Source organism: Rhopilema esculentum, chromosome 18, assembly GCF_057945365.1.
Source record: "Rhopilema esculentum isolate cy_ngs chromosome 18, ASM5794536v1, whole genome shotgun sequence".
Lineage (NCBI taxonomy): Eukaryota > Metazoa > Cnidaria > Scyphozoa > Rhizostomeae > Rhizostomatidae > Rhopilema > Rhopilema esculentum.
Window position 1 is genome coordinate 6,709,164 of NC_142832.1, and position 16,855 is coordinate 6,726,018.

General features: G+C 39.0%; 2 protein-coding genes across 2 annotated transcripts in view; both read right to left on the reverse strand.

Annotated features, from left to right (window-relative positions):
* LOC135681030 (calcineurin-binding protein cabin-1) overlaps positions 1 to 6,034 on the reverse strand; it is a 37,476-nt gene extending 31,442 nt beyond the window's left edge. The window contains exons 1-8 of the mRNA XM_065195290.2: positions 5,881 to 6,034; positions 4,831 to 4,911; positions 4,379 to 4,492; positions 3,007 to 3,147; positions 2,064 to 2,165; positions 1,713 to 1,791; positions 1,376 to 1,429; positions 278 to 344 (exon numbers count right to left, since the gene is read on the reverse strand). Coding sequence (XP_065051362.2) covers positions 278 to 344; positions 1,376 to 1,429; positions 1,713 to 1,791; positions 2,064 to 2,165; positions 3,007 to 3,147; positions 4,379 to 4,492; positions 4,831 to 4,911; positions 5,881 to 5,883 — 641 coding nt within the window. The 5' untranslated portion in view covers positions 5,884 to 6,034. The remainder of the gene's footprint in view (positions 1 to 277; positions 345 to 1,375; positions 1,430 to 1,712; positions 1,792 to 2,063; positions 2,166 to 3,006; positions 3,148 to 4,378; positions 4,493 to 4,830; positions 4,912 to 5,880) is intronic.
* Positions 6,035 to 12,583: 6,549 nt separating this feature from the next.
* LOC135680960 (uncharacterized) lies at positions 12,584 to 16,590 on the reverse strand. The gene is made up of 4 exons (XM_089113639.1): positions 15,842 to 16,590; positions 14,567 to 15,476; positions 13,359 to 13,506; positions 12,584 to 13,142 (listed from the first exon to the last, which is right to left on the reverse strand). The coding sequence occupies exons 2-4, from the start codon at positions 14,591 to 14,593 to the stop codon at positions 12,673 to 12,675; spliced, it is 645 nt and encodes a 214-aa protein (XP_088969765.1). The 5' UTR covers positions 14,594 to 15,476; positions 15,842 to 16,590; the 3' UTR covers positions 12,584 to 12,672.
* Between the last annotated feature and the right edge of the window lie 265 nt (positions 16,591 to 16,855).

A 16,855-nucleotide genomic window follows, 5' to 3' on the forward strand; every position in this document is an offset into this window, starting at 1 on the left:
ATCACCGAAAAAACATATGTATTTTGGCCAAAAATCTGTTGTGTTAAGTTTTGTCGACTCACTGACCTACAGATCATATTAACAAGTCACTGATCGAATTGGTACTAAAAAGTCTTATGGCTAGGAAAAATCAATAATATTCAAAATATTAATCGCCATTTGAGCAAACTAGTTTATTATTTAACAGACACACAAAGGAAGATATCCAAAAATGAGACACTTAGTTATAGAAAAAAAGCAGGAAAATCACTTCAAATTACTAACGTAGATGACCTACTGGAATTCACGATACTCTCTTCTGAAGTGGGCCTCTTCTTTGAAAATTTGATCACGAATAACCAAACCTGGGTGGGATTGAAATCGCATTAATGAAGGCCACAAAAGGTTCTCTTCGTGGCAAGCATTATAGAGCACCCCTTTACAGTCTGCACGCTTTGATACCAATTACACAAAAACCAACTACATCACCTACTTTTACAAACAATAACGATGAGATAAATGCATCTTATTCCGTTCCTTTAAGCAAATTTTACATAACATACAATTCTAACAGCTTTTGTGGAAAAAGAAGTCTTAACAGTCTGTTTACTTCTAACCTAGTTAATCAAGTTTACTGTTGAGCAGCTAGACTAGAAAGCCTTGACTGTTTCTGCTCTATTAACGGGCGCACTTTATGCTTTGGGGTCATATAAGTCTGAATACCTGAGCTGCAATCGCTATTCCTTGCTAGTTTTTTGTCTTTTTAGAAAATTGAGGAATGTATCATTTAGCTGATCTGAAGTTCATCCCATTTCAAGCTTCAACTGTATAACACACTTTCTAATTCCGCCAAAAGATAATCTGACCAATTCTCTGGACCACTCTGTCGTCGAGGAGCCTTTGGCATACCCGAGATCCCGCCTAAAAATGCTGCACTTTCCAGTCTGGTTTAACAGTATGTTGCTCGATGCTACGAAAACTGAGCTTGCTTCGCTTTAGCGTATAGAACAGGATAGTTCTGAGTTGCTATATTAAGTTCATGATTAACGCTGTCAGGTTGGCAATGATGGTGTGATTAAAACGGATATCTGTGTTGCAGGGGCAAAAGAAAAAATGACGACAAAGATTCCCTTCCATTGTGTAGTCAGGGCAGGAAGCAAGATAGGTCTGCTTAAAAGATGAAATTCTGGCAAAGACTGTCGACGTGGATAAGGAGTTCAGTGAGTAAGAAAAGCAGACTTGGACTTTTTAAACATAAGGGAAATTAGTTTATTGCATAGCTAAACTGTCCTTTTAGGTTATACTTAAGATAAGCAAACAAGTCAAGTTAATATTTATAAAACCCCTACTGCCATCATTTAGTCTAGCAGGCATATCAGTGGGCTGAAAGACATACCTTTGACAAACATACTATCCATTTCCAGTCCTCTGACTATCGCCTCTAAGCAAGCTAAAAAAGTTGACAGTTAAAAGATTATACAATTGAGTTTATAGAAGAATTTCATCTTTACCCCCAAACCCCAGCGTCTGCAAATAATCAATACCTTCTGTGTCCCAGCATAGTTGATAGAATAAATTCTATTAACTATGGTCCCAGTTTTAATGTGGTAGAGGTTGATAATCTATTTAAAAGAGCTAGACCAAGTTTTATGTTTTGTCGTTCAAAAGAGATTGTGTGATTACAGAAAGTATTTTACAAAGGAAGGATATGTCATGAAAAAACCAAAACTGACCTGCATAATCACCAATTGCAAATAAGACAGTGACAAGGTTATCGAGGCATGGCCAGTGCTTTGGGTTAACGATTAGTCCCTTGAAAAAGACAGAAAAAGACAACATGAGAAGAAATTAAAGTATTGGCATGATTAAGGTGAACTAGAATGCTGCATCAAATAAGCTTTTGGTACTGCAAAATCTGAAGACAGCATTGAAAAGTATTATCTGATGTTTGGTAATCTGAGGGGTGCTGAACAAAACATAATTTGGTATAAGTATTTCTCCTCTTTTTATGCTTTCATCAAACTCTATATCATTTGAACCAAGGTACTATAACGAAATGAAAAACCTCTGCATATCTTTCCTACCTTTTCAAATGAGTACCTTGCAAGCTTCATATTTGTGACTTTTAGAGCAATGTCTCCTATTCTCCACCATAGGGACACATCAGATTCATCAATAAGGGCAGCCTGTATGGAAAAACATAATGGTTTAGGGCATTGTTTCTGAAATATGTCATATTACCAAACCTAGATAATAAACAGTCATAGATGATGTTTGTTATCAATCTAAAAATAGGTAGACTGATGAACACAGTGTTTCCTCTTTTTCAGAAAAAATATTCTATAAAATGTCTCCTAGGGGCAAGGATGACTCAGTGGTTAGGATCATTGACCCAAGGGTCCATGGCTCGAGTTCTGATATGACCAAACTTCCAGAGTCACCAGCTCTCTGTAATTCCAGGTGTATGAATCAAAAGGTGTGGTCACATCAAGAGGAATAACCAGGAAACTGCAATAAGCATAGCTTTCAGTGTCCTAAAAACTACCTTTGGAAGCCAGGTAGCAAACAATACAACACAATACATATTTCATAAAATTATGGCTAGCAAAATATTCAGAACTACCAAATAGGACCTGATGATTTGTTTTCCGGTAACAATTTCAATCAAGCAAACAGGATCAACAATTAAAATGAACAGCAGAATTTTACGCTACAAACAAGTACACTACCACAAGTAGATTCTATAAGATAAGAATATGGATTCTGTTACAACAAGAAACCACAACCACTTATCAACACCCCCCCCCCCCCCCCTCCGAAAAAAAAGAAACAGTTTGTGTGTCTATTGCTCGCAAATACTGTGATTTACCACCTTGCTAAATTAATCTGAGCAATGCCTCTAAGTTTTTTATTTTAACACTTTTTTGCAACAACATTCACTTTTACCGTTTTTGCCATGTTATTGATTGAAATAATTTTTGAATCTTCATTGTTCATAACCCTTGTGTAAAGAACAGCTGCAATTACCTCAAGATAGTTGTCCAAAGCCTTTTCATTATCCTCCTCAGCATATGAAATATCACCAAGATTTTTGTAAACCGTATACTTCAGCAAAAGACCAGAATTTTCTTGTATTTCTTCTGGTTTCAGCTCTGATGGGCATGGTACCTGATAATTATGACACAATAAAGAAAATTTACAAAACATTCACCTTCCAATGAATCATAACGAACTCATACAGGACATTATTAGGTAAGGAGATATAATTTTTCCAAATGTCCATCCACTATTTACATGTTCACATTTCAAACTCCACTACAAAAACACTACAAAAACAGAGAACAGCATTTTGGATGAGGAAAATTTCTGATTATAGCAGCTAGGGGGCTGGTGGATTGGGGGGCTTGAGGCTAGCAAGATGGTGGGATAATGGGCTGGGGGCTGGTGGGAAAAATGGGCTGGGGGCTGATAGGATAATTGGCTGGGGGCTGGTGGGATAATTGGTTGGGGCTGGTGGGATAATGGGCTGGGGGCTGGTGGAATAATGGGCTAGGGGCTGGTGGGATAATGGGCTAGGGGCTGGTGGGATAATGGGCTAGGGGCTGGTGGGATAATGGGCTAGGGGCTGGTGGGATAATGGGCTGGGGGCCAGTTAGATAATGGGCTGGGGGCTGGTGGGATAATGGGCTGGGGGCTGGTGGGATAATGGGCTTGGGGCTGGTAGGATAATGGGCTGGGAGCTGGTGGGATGATGGGCTGGGGGCTGGTGGGATAATGGGCTGGGGGCTGGTGGGATAATGGGCTGGGGGCTGGTGGGATAATGGGCTGGGGGCTGGTGGGATAATGGGCTGGGGGCTGGTGGGATAATATGCTGGGGGCTGGTGGGATAATGGGCTGGGGGCTGGTGGGATAATGGGCTGGGGGCTGGTGGGATAATGGGCTGGGGGCTGGTGGGATAATGGGCTGAGGGCTGGTGGGATAATGGGCTGGGGGCTGGTGGGATAATGGGCTGGGGGCTGGTGGGATAATGGGCTGGGGGCTGGGTTGCTGGTAAGATGGTGGGCTGGTGAGATGGTGGGATGCTGTGCTGGTGTGATGGTGGGCTAGGGGGCTGGTGAGATGGTGGGCTGGTTGGATGGTAGGATGCTGGGATGGTGAGATGCTGAGCTGGTGTTATGTTGGGCTAGGGGGCTAGGGGGCTAGTGGGTTGGTGGAATGGCAGGATGGTGGGCTGGTTTGCTGAAGCTCATCAGAATTGAAAAAATTACTAAATGAATAGCTAATATTGATAAAAAAATCCTCCAAATTTAGATCAATATTTCTATACAGTATTTTCTCACTCAGAGCTAGAAAATATCTACGGTTTCAACAAAAGTATAAGATAAATAATGCTGTTCACCTTTGACAGAAGTTCTGTTTTGAGAACATCCAGATACAACCTTTCTGCTTCCTGATTATCTCCTGATTTTTGACATGCTAAAGCTTTGTGATAGATTGCTAGAGCCTCAGATTCCTAGTAAAATAGAAACAGCATGTTTATTTGTCAAACATGCATCTAAATTTTGAAACTCAGAGCATCATCTAAGAGCCATCTTGTGCTATGCACCAGTGTGTGTGCAGATCTGTCTATATAATAAGCGGCAATATATAACATGTTGGCTAGCAGTAACAAATATATAGCTAGCAAAAGGCCATATCAGATCACAATTATGTTTTTTATGCCATTCAAATTCATCAACAACAAATGTCAGATTTCAGATTCCATTTTACCATCAGGTCTGATATGTCTCTTCCAAAATTCAACTGGAATAAAATTAAATTATCCAAATGAAAAGTCAAGATTTGCCATACCTGTGCCTCCTGAATAATTTCTATTGGGGGTTCTCGCTCAACATATTCTTCAGAATCATTGTTCAAGGCTCCAAACCCCAACTGCAAGAATAATTACTTCTAGAATTATACTGAATTTTGTGGAAAATTGATTGCCACGAATATATAAAGATGCATCTATATGAATCTTCAAAATTAAGAAATGACTTTTAAAGCTAATTTTTAACCTGTGATGGTTCAAAAATGGGGCCTACACACAGAGGTGTATCTGATCAGGGGTAAGGGGGTGAGCTTCCCCTTCTCACAGTTTTTGATGAGTTGGTCAATTCAAATCTTCAGCTGGTCAGCCAAAACATTAATTAGTTGGTAGAATAATCTGACAATAGGTAAGATACGAAGACAAATGTATTTATCTATCTTATCATCAACTTTTTGGGCCATGATCTTCTATAACAAGAATTTAAAGTCAAGGAAGCCAGGAAACAAGTAATCAAGCAAGATTGTAATTTTTACAATGATTATAAATCTGGCAGCTAATTTAAACCTGTGGTTTGTGCCCCACAATTGATATTTTAGACCAGGGTACTCATTAAATGACCTTAAAATGATGGAAAGCTAAGTTGGTTGGCTTGTGGAAAGAAATTGTGACTGGACTCAAAGCAGGTAGTGATTTAGCTTTTCTAGATGGAGGCCTTCCAAAAATACTAGACAGCCAGACTGGAAAATTTGCATTTTGAATACAGAAGGTGTTTCGGCTGTCAATTTTGCATGCATGAAATCATTTGTGACTAAATGTATGCATGCGCTGACTGCATGACTGGCATTTAATTTTGCAATCAACGAAAAAACCTGGAAAATATCTTGTATAAGAATACTTACTTTCTATATTTTGTTAGAAATGGTCTTAGTTTCCAAAAAGAGATCAAAACAAGACTGGAAAATATTTAGTTGAGATATCGGGCGTAAATAGAATAGTTTACAACACTACAAATATTACAAATTATATACTAACATACATTATTATAGGGGGTCTGAGATTACTCCACAATAATAATTACATGATATACCCACCATTGTTCTTCAAAGAATCAGATCTTCCTCCTCAGACCTTTTTAGGTGAAGTTTTTTCTACTGCATTCCTAATACGGCATCCTCAGATACAGCCTCAAACAGAACTTTGATTTACAACTACATGCAGCATACCACCATGTTTACAAGCCCCATCTCTAATTACCTCGTTATGAAAATGAGACTCAGACACAGGTTTGAAAGTGAGGGAAGGGGCCAAGTGAAAATTTAACCCCCATAACAAAAGATTTTGAAAAACGCGCTACGGTTTTGCAAAAAGGAAAGGGGGCCATGACCCTCCGGAGGCACTGACTATAAATTTGCAAGCAGGCCAAAGTTACATAAATATCCTATTTTCAACTATTTTGCAGATCTTTTCTGGTGTCTCCAACAACCCGTCTCATTTTCGCATTTGCCGCAGATTTTGCCTTACCAACAGATAACCCATCCTATAGCTATTCACAAGCTGGGATGAGAAATTGGCGGTGCTACGGGGAGATGTGTGACAAGCCCCCCCCCCCCCCCCCCATCCCCTTCCTCACGTGTTATGAATCGGCTCTTTACTCGGCAGATTCCGCATTTTTGGTGCTTACTCGGCAAAATTTGTAGTGGCATAAATTAAAAAATCAATGATAGTCGATGGTGTATTTGATTGTCTTCATTTTCATCTCAATTTGATCCTCTTTGCTCCTCGGCACGGTAAATTTTCAACTGTGAATTTGCAGCTTGAAGCCAGTGAGAACAAAACTCCGCATTACAATGTTTCAGGCTGGGTGCGCGAATGACGAGAGTTATTACCAAAGTTTTGCAATATCAAAGAAAGATTTTGAAGAATAGCCTATCCCAAAATCCCAAAACCTTTTTACGGCTAAATTGGTGCGCCTGTGTCTTTTAAATGATTTATCGTTGAGATCGTTATGTTGTCAAATAAAAGTAGGTAAGTGAATGCTGAATCTTTTAATTTTATGTTGCCTAAAACTGCTGTTATTAAGATATAATTCAGAATACGTAGGATTTTATAAAATCTGCCGACCTTTAAAATAGATTTTGATTTACACTGGTCAAATGAACCAAGTATATCTTTGTCAATTCGGGCTGTAGTCAATTCATCCATAGATAGGGTTCAAGGGTGTTAATTATCCAATCGTCCCAAAGTAGGATTCAATGAAGAGGCACCTGACCTAAAGTTTAAGGTTTCGGGTTCTATAGTTGTTAGGTAAAAATTGACAAAACAATTTCATGAACAATTATTTAAAAATCATTGGTTTGAGCATACATTATACGGCCTATTTATTATCATTTTGAATGCTAATGTATATTCATCCAGATTTGTTGACAATTTTGATTTTGGAAAAGTATGCAAGTGATTGAATTCATTATATACATAGATAGCACAATTGATCCCTTTATTGTTTCAGAAAATCAGTAGTGCTTTCCTTGCCCCCTCCCATTCTATTTCCTTGCCAAATTTACGAATCCTGTCCCAAAACTCAACCTTCCTCGTTGTATTCTGTAAACTTTGGAAATTTTTTACCCTCTTCTTGCTTCGCAGACTCTTACACCCTGTTTTCTTTCAAAAGTAAAACCAAAAAACTTGTTCTCAGTTTCCTCTCTTTTAAGCCTATCCCCCCTTCCCCTGTCAGAGCTTTGCTAAAGACCCCCAGGCCACTCCCTTACATCACTGATTTAATGAATTAATTTGTCCTTTTATCTGACTTTATAGATAGGAAATATTCTTGTTTTATGATGTTTCTTTTAACTGTTATATATCTATGGTGGCGTTTATTTTCCTTATGCACCATACTGTAACAGAGGCATCAACATCGTACATTCTGTTCAATTAAGATGTACGCCGCTTAGCAGTTCTACATACAGAACTTCTCCTCAGTAACAATTCAGGCAAAAAAATCAAGCAAATAGTTTTTAATTTGTACTTTTTAATTTGTTTTTAAAAATCAACTAATTTGTACTTTTTACTATCATTTGAAAAGCCAGCCCAATATCATCAAACTAGAAACAAGAGAAGAGAAAGACTGTTACAACAAATTGTCTCTATACAGATGTCCTCGTACAACAGGTCTCAAATTTATTGTAAATCAACAGACAATCATTGACCAATGCATTTCTATAGAGTTTCGCATTCCAATCAGAGATAGTGGACTAGAAATGTTGGACGGGTGCATTTCGATCTGTCAACTTACATTAGTTCACACTGAGAACCTCTTTAAGGTCATTTTCATCTACAGTCGCTCGAGACTCTTCATCATCTTTAGCAACGTTGACTTCATTGCCAGATACTAATACGACACTGTTTCCTGACAATCTCCTGCTATTCTTAACTTTTCTTTCAGAAGCTTCCTTCGGAAAACCAAACTTTGGCTCAGCGATTGAGACCCTAGATTTTTCGCTACTTCTTCGATCAAAATTTAGCCACGATGCTTTACTTACAGTTCTTGAAAGTTTGTTGAAACTTCCTCGCCTGCCTGTTTCTGATTTGGAGACCATTTTTGATTCTGAACCCCGTTTTGGAGAGCTTAGTTCTAAAGAGCATGATTCTCCTAATATAATGTTAGTAATTCTATTGTTCTCTGAGCTTGATGATTCTTGGCCCTTTGACGCCTCTCTGTCATTTTGACAATGCTCATTGGGTACTGATCTCTCATGGCAACTTGATTTCTGCGGCACCAAATTACTTTGTTCTATATCACCTGTAACAAACTTTTCATTCGCAGACATGCTCTTCCTTGTTTCTTTAGCATCATTATTCGATCCAGAGCCATCTTCGTGATCGAGTCTTCCTGACTCAACATGCATGATTTTGGCAACTTCCGACTCTTCAATAACAACAAAATCATGCAGAAGTTCATCTGGCATTACTTCAGTAAGCGTTGAGTTGCATTTCACATCATCATCTTCTTTGGGTTTGTCGTTACTCTGTTCCCTTAAGCCATCGCAACTTGGCACTGGCTCCCTAGCCTCGGCTTCAACTGATTCCTCGTTGCTTGCCTCGCATCTGTTGTCGGCGATATCACTGCTGGACACCCTGTCTATATCACTTTTCGCTAGGCCAATTTCTGCATGTGACTTTGCCTGATCAGATTTCTCACTTTCATCATTTCTGACAGCATTCTCTACGTAATCGCTATATTTGAATCCGGTGACGGATCCTGTTGCAAGGTAATCGTCCTCTTTCCAGCTTCCGCCTCCTGCTTCTCTCACATCATTTGTCTCAATAGGCCTTTCAGACTCAACATGATCAGAACTTGCCAGTTTATTCAGCTTTTCTGTCACTTTCTCTATGTTCTCGCTGCTCAAAAATTGTTCCTGTAAACCTTGATCTATTGCATCAGATTCCGGTTGCACAATCTGCACAACTTGCTCTGTTTCTTGGTCATCTGTCAATCCTAACAAATCCTGCGAGTCCATGCTCTCTTTGCTCTCAATTTCATCTGTCGCACATGAGTAAACAGATGGGTCTATTTTGCAAGTCATTCTCGATCTTGACGCTCTTACGTGAGGCAGAAGGTGACTGCTGCTGGAACCAACACTGTTGTCACTCTTTGCTGCACCAAAATCACTAGTTTTCTTCCCATTAACTAACTGATCAGATAGTCTTTGTTTTATTACACCCTTTGATGATCCTGTTGCGCAAGATAGTCTACTACCCCTTCTGTCACTAAACAAAAAGGAACCACGTTGGCCGCCATCAAGTCGTGAACTTGAAGACTGCTTATCTCCTTTCATGCTAGATGAAGACCCCTTCTTTATTGCCTTGACACTTGATGTTTCACTTGCATTTAATGATCCTGTTCGAGAAAGTCCCTTGGACGACCTTCTCATGGCAAGACCAGATTCAGAACTTAAATTTTGATCCTCTCGCTTCGAAGATAAAACGCTTGAAGACTTTCGGCTATGTAGCGACTCTTTTAGGTTTACCCTCAGGTTAGAGTCTATACCACCAGCATTAACCGTATCATCACCATGGGCAGCATCTTTCTTTGCTTCAACGTCGATTCCCAAAGCCTCGTTTTTATTACCTCCAATCAAATTATTTCCACATTCCTCTTGTCCCTCTGAGCCTCTTATTGAAAAAGGTCGTTCTGGGCACTCACGAGGAATAATATTACTAAATGTTCTTCTTACATTATGACTCCCTACGCTTCTTCGCCTCCCAAGCTCGGGAGCAGATCCCGTCACTCCTGAATCTAGAAAAGCTTCCTTGCTGTTTATTAACAACATATTTGAAAACTTTGATTGGCTAGCCATAAGTTCGCTTCCAGTCTCCGGGGTCCCTAGCGTGTCGCTCTGCTCCACCTCTTCAACTTCTCCAAAAGATTCCATTTTCAACGATTTTTTGCCACCATTAACTTGATCAAAAAGCCGTTTCTTGTCACTACAAGAGAAAAACGGTGTAGGCCTACGCCCAGCTTTTGACATGACCATAATCTTTTCCACCGAATCCTCTAACTCAAAACTGGATGAAGTTTCTGGTACATCCTCCACTTTACAGGATTCATTCGCCTTTAATTCTTTATTGACATTTTCTGCATCCTTCGAATCATTTTGCTCTATTTGCGTGCTTGTTTCGACTTCATGATCACCAGTACGTTCAAGTAGGTTTGCAGCTGAAGCATGTGGGGTAGGTAACCTGCTTGCTAATAATGATACATGGTTTGACGGCGTTCTGACAACTGCTGCCTCAATACTGCTATCAAAGTGTACCTTAGCCTTACTGGTTCGCTCACTGTGTCTCGAATCAGACCCTCCAAAATATTCTTCCAATTTTACGATCTCCTCACTTCGACACCCAGATTTTCCAGCTGCACCTACGATTGCATCTTGTACCACTGATTTGGCGCGAGATCTTAATTTCCCATCTACAGCATTGAAGTCTGCTGCTGATTTTTCGTAGTTTGCTGAAGACCCTTCAACATCGGAAACTTCAATACTGGTTAGTGCTTTCTCGATGGCATAAAATGCAATCTTCTTAGCTTTAATGCTCAAATCCGAGCCTGTACTACCACAGCCTTTAGGTCCATCCAATGTCTGCCCAGAAACGTCAAGACTTTTCTCACTGCTTGACCTTCTCTTTGGTCCTAATTCTGAGGCACTGTATTTCTTTGCCTGAAAACTGGACTCGACCTCTGGGCAAATGGCATCCTTTAGTGAAGATTGTATATCAAGTGAGCAGTCGCTTGTCATGTGATCTGCAACTGATTCGCTACTGCCCAGCGTCACGAGCGCATGCCTTAGGGCATCTTCTGCCAATCTTTTCGCTTCTTCCGAGATCGTAGTTTCGCTAAATATAGCAACAGGAACTTCCAGCATTTGACTGTCACTCTCCAGTGGGATTTCCTCTCTGCTTTTACAAGTACCAATATTAGATCCAATCAAGGAACTCCCATCAGTTTTGAAGGCTTCATAGCTACTGTTTTCATTGCACAATTCACAGCTTTTAGCATCAAAACATGACTCCATAGATTTACTTTGCCTTCTAATCTCAGCACAAAAATTCGAGTTTTCTTCATCGTCTAAGCCAAGCCTTGAAAGTGCCTCTCCAATGATACCCTTAATAAGCTTGTTAGCTGTTGAAAAAATCATCGATGAATTAACATCTCCCAATGAATGAGAAGCAGATAGTTTACCATTGTCGATACTTAGCACGGAGCTGGAAGTAGAATCGAGCCTCGTCTCATAAAAGGAATCCACATTTGTGATATTACTATCGTAGAGACTGTGTTTACTTGGCAAGCAACAATGCCCAGAAGAATCTGCCCATTCTCTAAGCCCTGTTTCTTCACGATTCCTTCCGATTACTTGTCTGGCTCGTTCTCGATCGATTCCCACTATGCTTGCTGCCCGCAGCACTGTTTCTTCTGCAATTTTCCATGAGATAGCAATGACGTCATTGAGTGTGTCATCAGACAATGAAGCGCCCAAGGCTGATTCCTTCCCATCTTGCACCTGGCTGGCTACACATTCAGCAGATGATATGTTAACACTTTCGGACGAATGGTCAGTGATCTGGCAATGATCTTTCGCCACCTCTGATGCCACGATACTATCCATTACCGAGTCATCTTCGTAGCCTTGCTTTTCTGCCATACCATTGTCGTGCGAATCATGTCTCAAGACATCAGAATTGTCCTTAAAATGGGATAACATCGTTAACTAAAAGACAACCAATATAGCACTACACAAATATTACAGCCAGTCACATTTTCACATCTGCTAGGATAGGTTATCCGGGAAGAAAACTTCTACAAAGTAAAGCCTGCATGAAGCGGGCGCCTTTAGGACTAGACCTACTGTCCGTTGTAGAGAAATAACCATTGTCCGGAGGTTAGGTATAAGAATATGCCTGCAAGAAAGATATTTTGGGACAAAATAATTCGACCGTTGCCGGGAGGTGTCCATTTTTGAGAAATAGCCATTAATGGAGGTTATATTGTATATGCAGCATAAAAATATGTATCCCTCGCAAAGGCTAATTGTCTTGTGATCGTATTAAGAGTAAAACTCGAAGTAGCAACTTAGAACCGTCTAGTTTTATACATCGAAGTGAGTATTTCTTTGCCAAGACAGGCATGGAGCACTTAATGATAGACCGGTAAACACATTATTTGTCACATGATGTATTTATACTGAGATATATAAACGTGCTATATTGACCTTTAAAATTTGATATTTCAGTAACTTAGAAAGGTTCAACTAATAGGGCAATATCTTATGGTTATAGGTCTAATGTATGCAAAAATATTCAATTGAATATGTCTTTGCGCTCGAATGCATGAATCAAAATTGTAGACAGTAGTACGGGCCTAAACCGGAGCGCAGTTTGCCTGAAGTAGAATTTCTAATTGATTTACCAAAAGTAAATGCATAGCCACGTAACAATTGAAGATTAAAAGGCACCTTTACAATTGCTGCATTATCAAACATATCGCTGGGCCGTTTATTAGCTGCAGTGCTATTTGGTGATCTTCCAGGTTTTCTGTCAGTATAATCACTTGCTGTCAAGCAATTATCAATCTTCCACATGCTTCCTTTTTTCCCCTTTCCACGAGATTTTCTACTCTTCGATGTCTCAATAGCATCTGGTCTTTGTGGATGCAGCTTTGGGGACATTCTTGCCAAGTTCTTTTCACGCCATCTCTTGATTTCAGCCTCCTTTTTCTTCTCTGCCTTCTCAATAAATTTGTTCGCTTTTTGCAAATGATCGTACGCCAATTCACGACTGAGTTGCATTGACTTCTCGTGTTGCTCTAAAAGAAAGGTTGAGATTTATAGATTGACTGAATACCATTATAGCTCGCACAATCAAATCTTCTCTATAAGAGACACATCCCATTGAATTCCTCGACTATTGCATCAATCCAGAATAAATTTCCTTTTATGGATGCATAAAAATTCTTGCATGCTTTCAAGACATTTTGATAGGTGCTCAATATGTAACGAAAGATAAACAAACAGGCACCTACCTTCTCTTTTTTGCCGTTCCCTGTTGAATGCATCGTTGCGCCTTAGCATGCTTTCTCTCCGTTCTTGCATTTCCTTCTCAATTTGCACCTTCTTCTCTTCCATCTTCTTAAAGCAGTACGTTTGACGCCGTTTCCATTTCTCGATTGCCTGAAAAATGGTGAGTAGGGGTTCATTCTTCCAAGAAAAACCAATACAGGTTTATACCAATAAGCCATCGTATGACAGCAATAGAATAAGCTAGGCGTGTAATTATCAGTTAAAAGGGAGATATTGTGAGCAAGGAGATAGTTGATTTGTTAGTTGATTAATATGAACATTTCTCTTGGGGTTTTAATTTAGAATGATTAGCTTCATTTGGAGTTTGATGCTTGAAGAGTGACGCACTTAGACCGGTAGTGCGCATAGGATCTGTCCAAAGGCTACTTTCATGAAACCTAAGTTTGATGCAGAACACGTTTCTTTTGAGGTTTACTCAAAACCTACAATGCCTGCCAAAATTTTTGGAACACTGAGGTCATTTTGGAACACAGATCAAATCCAGCCATTCCCCTCTCCCCCAGGGAACAATATTGGTTTACTATAGAACAGAGTAAAAGACTTGGAAGTATCTGCTTTTCGCTTATTGTATTATATTTGTCTAAACTGTCAACATTTCTCTAGTCTTGCTGATCACTTTTTCATTGAAAAGTTGTCTTTGTTATCACAGAAAATTTAGTCAATAAGGTTTAAAGCTCTTTCATATGGGAAAATATAGATAGTAATATTGCAGTTTATTTATATGCAAGACTGTTGAAAAGTAGCATTAAAAAGTAAACGTTTTTACCATCCATCCTTGATAAAATATGATTTCTATAAAGAAAAGTTATTTGTGCTATCATACTTTTTCATTCACAAATAGCTTTGAAAAGCAAACATTTCACAACAGATTTAAGCATTTCGTCTGACAGTCTTAAAAGTATAAAACTTCAGAATCCAGGTCGAAAAGATCAAGAAAGAAAAAATATATCCAGTTTCTAAAATGTTTTGACGTTTTATACTCCGAAGAGTGTCAGACGAAAAGTTTAGGCATGTTGTAAAATGTTTGCTTTTCTCAAGCCACTTCTAAAATTTTGTACAGCCAAAAACTGTTTTTCATTTGCTTATTCTGTGGGTGTTTGATAAAATTGTGTTCAAAGAATTATACCGAGATAGCAACTTTTATACAAACCTTTCGTTCTTTGTTCTTCCGGTCCATCTTTCTGTAATCTTTGATTTCTTTTTGTCTCTTCTTATATTGTTCATCCTTTTCTGCTAATGTCTGAATCCTTGTTGCTTTTTGCTGAAAAAAGGCAGAAGCATTTGATATAGGGACCCAATAAATAAGAGACAGGTAATGACTGTTCTTCAATGCAACTTCAACCCTGATCGAGCCTTGTTCTTAGGAATCCGGAAAGAAAAGCTTCGGTTCAGAACAAAAAAACTGAGAAGGATTCAAACAAGCAAAGCTCAAACTGGAAAAGAAAGCAACAGAACTGTCATTACATAGCATAGTTTGAAAAGTCAGGACATTGAGATATGCGATGAGTGTGGAAGAAGTGCAAGGCAAATTTATAGCAACGCTGACAAAGAACTTTTGACGCACAGTTGATGTCAAAGTTTCCACAAACTATAGACGATCTGGACGATAAAAGGTAAGAAAAGAAATTTTGTGAAAGCTTAGTTTCTCCAAAAAGCTAGTTCGCATTAAAAGAGTTTATGAATGCGAGCAAGAGCGAGGGCAGATCTAAAATAAACCCGAAGGTGTGCAGCCAGAAGTTTGAGCCGCTTTAACATGCTCAAAGATAAGATTATCCTCCGAGAAGTTGCACAAATGTCCAAAAAAGTGAAGTGCCAAACAAGACTTAGGGCATCGATAAATAGGTAACATCCCCCCTCCCTCCGAAAATTTACATCCTCAAAATCGGTCATAATATATTTAATGATAAATCGCGCTTACAATATCCTCATTCTTTTTGTGTTCTAATCTTCTCAATTCTTCCTCCGTTTTCCGGTTTTTGCACTTCATCCTCTTCACATCTTGCTGATCTTCTCGCAACTCAGCTTTGGTTTTGAATTCTTGCTCCAGATGTTTCATTAACCTGCACAATCAAATGGTTTTTCTTAGGCTTCAAGATCCAGCAAACTACAGAAACTAAAATCCTCAATTTTGCTAAATACAGTTTTAGTTACAACCGAAAGTTGCCAGCATACACTTTGTCTAAATGCCTTGGGATACTTGGCCCTTTAGAGAGTGTATCTCGAAAAACTTTGCTCTTCTCTCACATAGATAGTTTGATCAAATCTTATAGCAAATTTACATTAACAGCTCTAGGTGTAGCTTAAAATTGATAAAAAATTAGCTTCACTGCATTCATATGTTTTAAAAATTGACCACTTTCATAGAAGAGTAGCTTAAGCAAATGACTAAGCTCTTTACTGGATTACAAAAAAATGATATTCTGACCTCTTGCGTTGTTCTTTCTCCTTTCTTTTTCTCTGCAAATAATTCTTCTTGGCAATAAATCGCTTCTGTTTGTTCGCCTCAAGAATTTCAAGGGCATGCTCACTCATTTGCCTTCTAGGAACATCTGACTCATCATCCTCTAGTTGTCTTTCCTGCCTCTCAAGTTCTTGTATCTCCTTTGCCTCGGCATCCATCTTATTCAGTTTTAAACGGCGAATCCATTGTCTGTATTCATTAAACTCACGTGTCGAACATTTGACGAAACCATCCTTGGTAATAAGGCCTAGAAGGACAAAAAGGTTAAAGCTGAATCACTCATAAAGAACTTTTGAATGTTAATGTATGCATTAAAATGATTTGGTCACTAATTTACCTCAACACAAGGCGATTTTGCTGACCAACGGAAGAATTCTCACTCCTGTCACACTCCTGATACCTCCTTATACGGTCCTGTGCTGCTATCATATGAAAGGTTTAGGAAAAGGTAAATTTTTTGTTAGGTAAAGCTAAAGGTTTGGGATCAGCCACCTCGGTTTTGCAGATCTAAAAGTACGACTAAAGCCAAGACATGCGACTCTGCTATCGGGCAACATTTACTAGAAGACCCAGATTGTGCAAAATACTACAAATGTGACATGTTTTGGATTATTGGTAAAGCCCGATCGTCGTTTCATCTAGCAGTTTTGGAATCTATCTACCAAATCTAAATTATTCCATTCAGTTTCATACTCTAAAATTCCACTACATTTTATCAGTTACATTAATACAACACTAAATACATACAAACTAAACGCAAACCTAATATAAAGCTTAAAAATAATTTAAGAGATAATATCATATATAATAAATTGTATGAAGGGGAGTTTCTTAAGGAGGCTCTCTCTGAGTAGCTGGGTACCCCCTGATTATTGTTCTTCTAGGATAATGATTTTTGTGGATTCATCGGCTTACAGAAACCAACTAGACATCTAAAGTTTTACGATGCAAAATCATTGGGAATTTGCTTACCTTGTT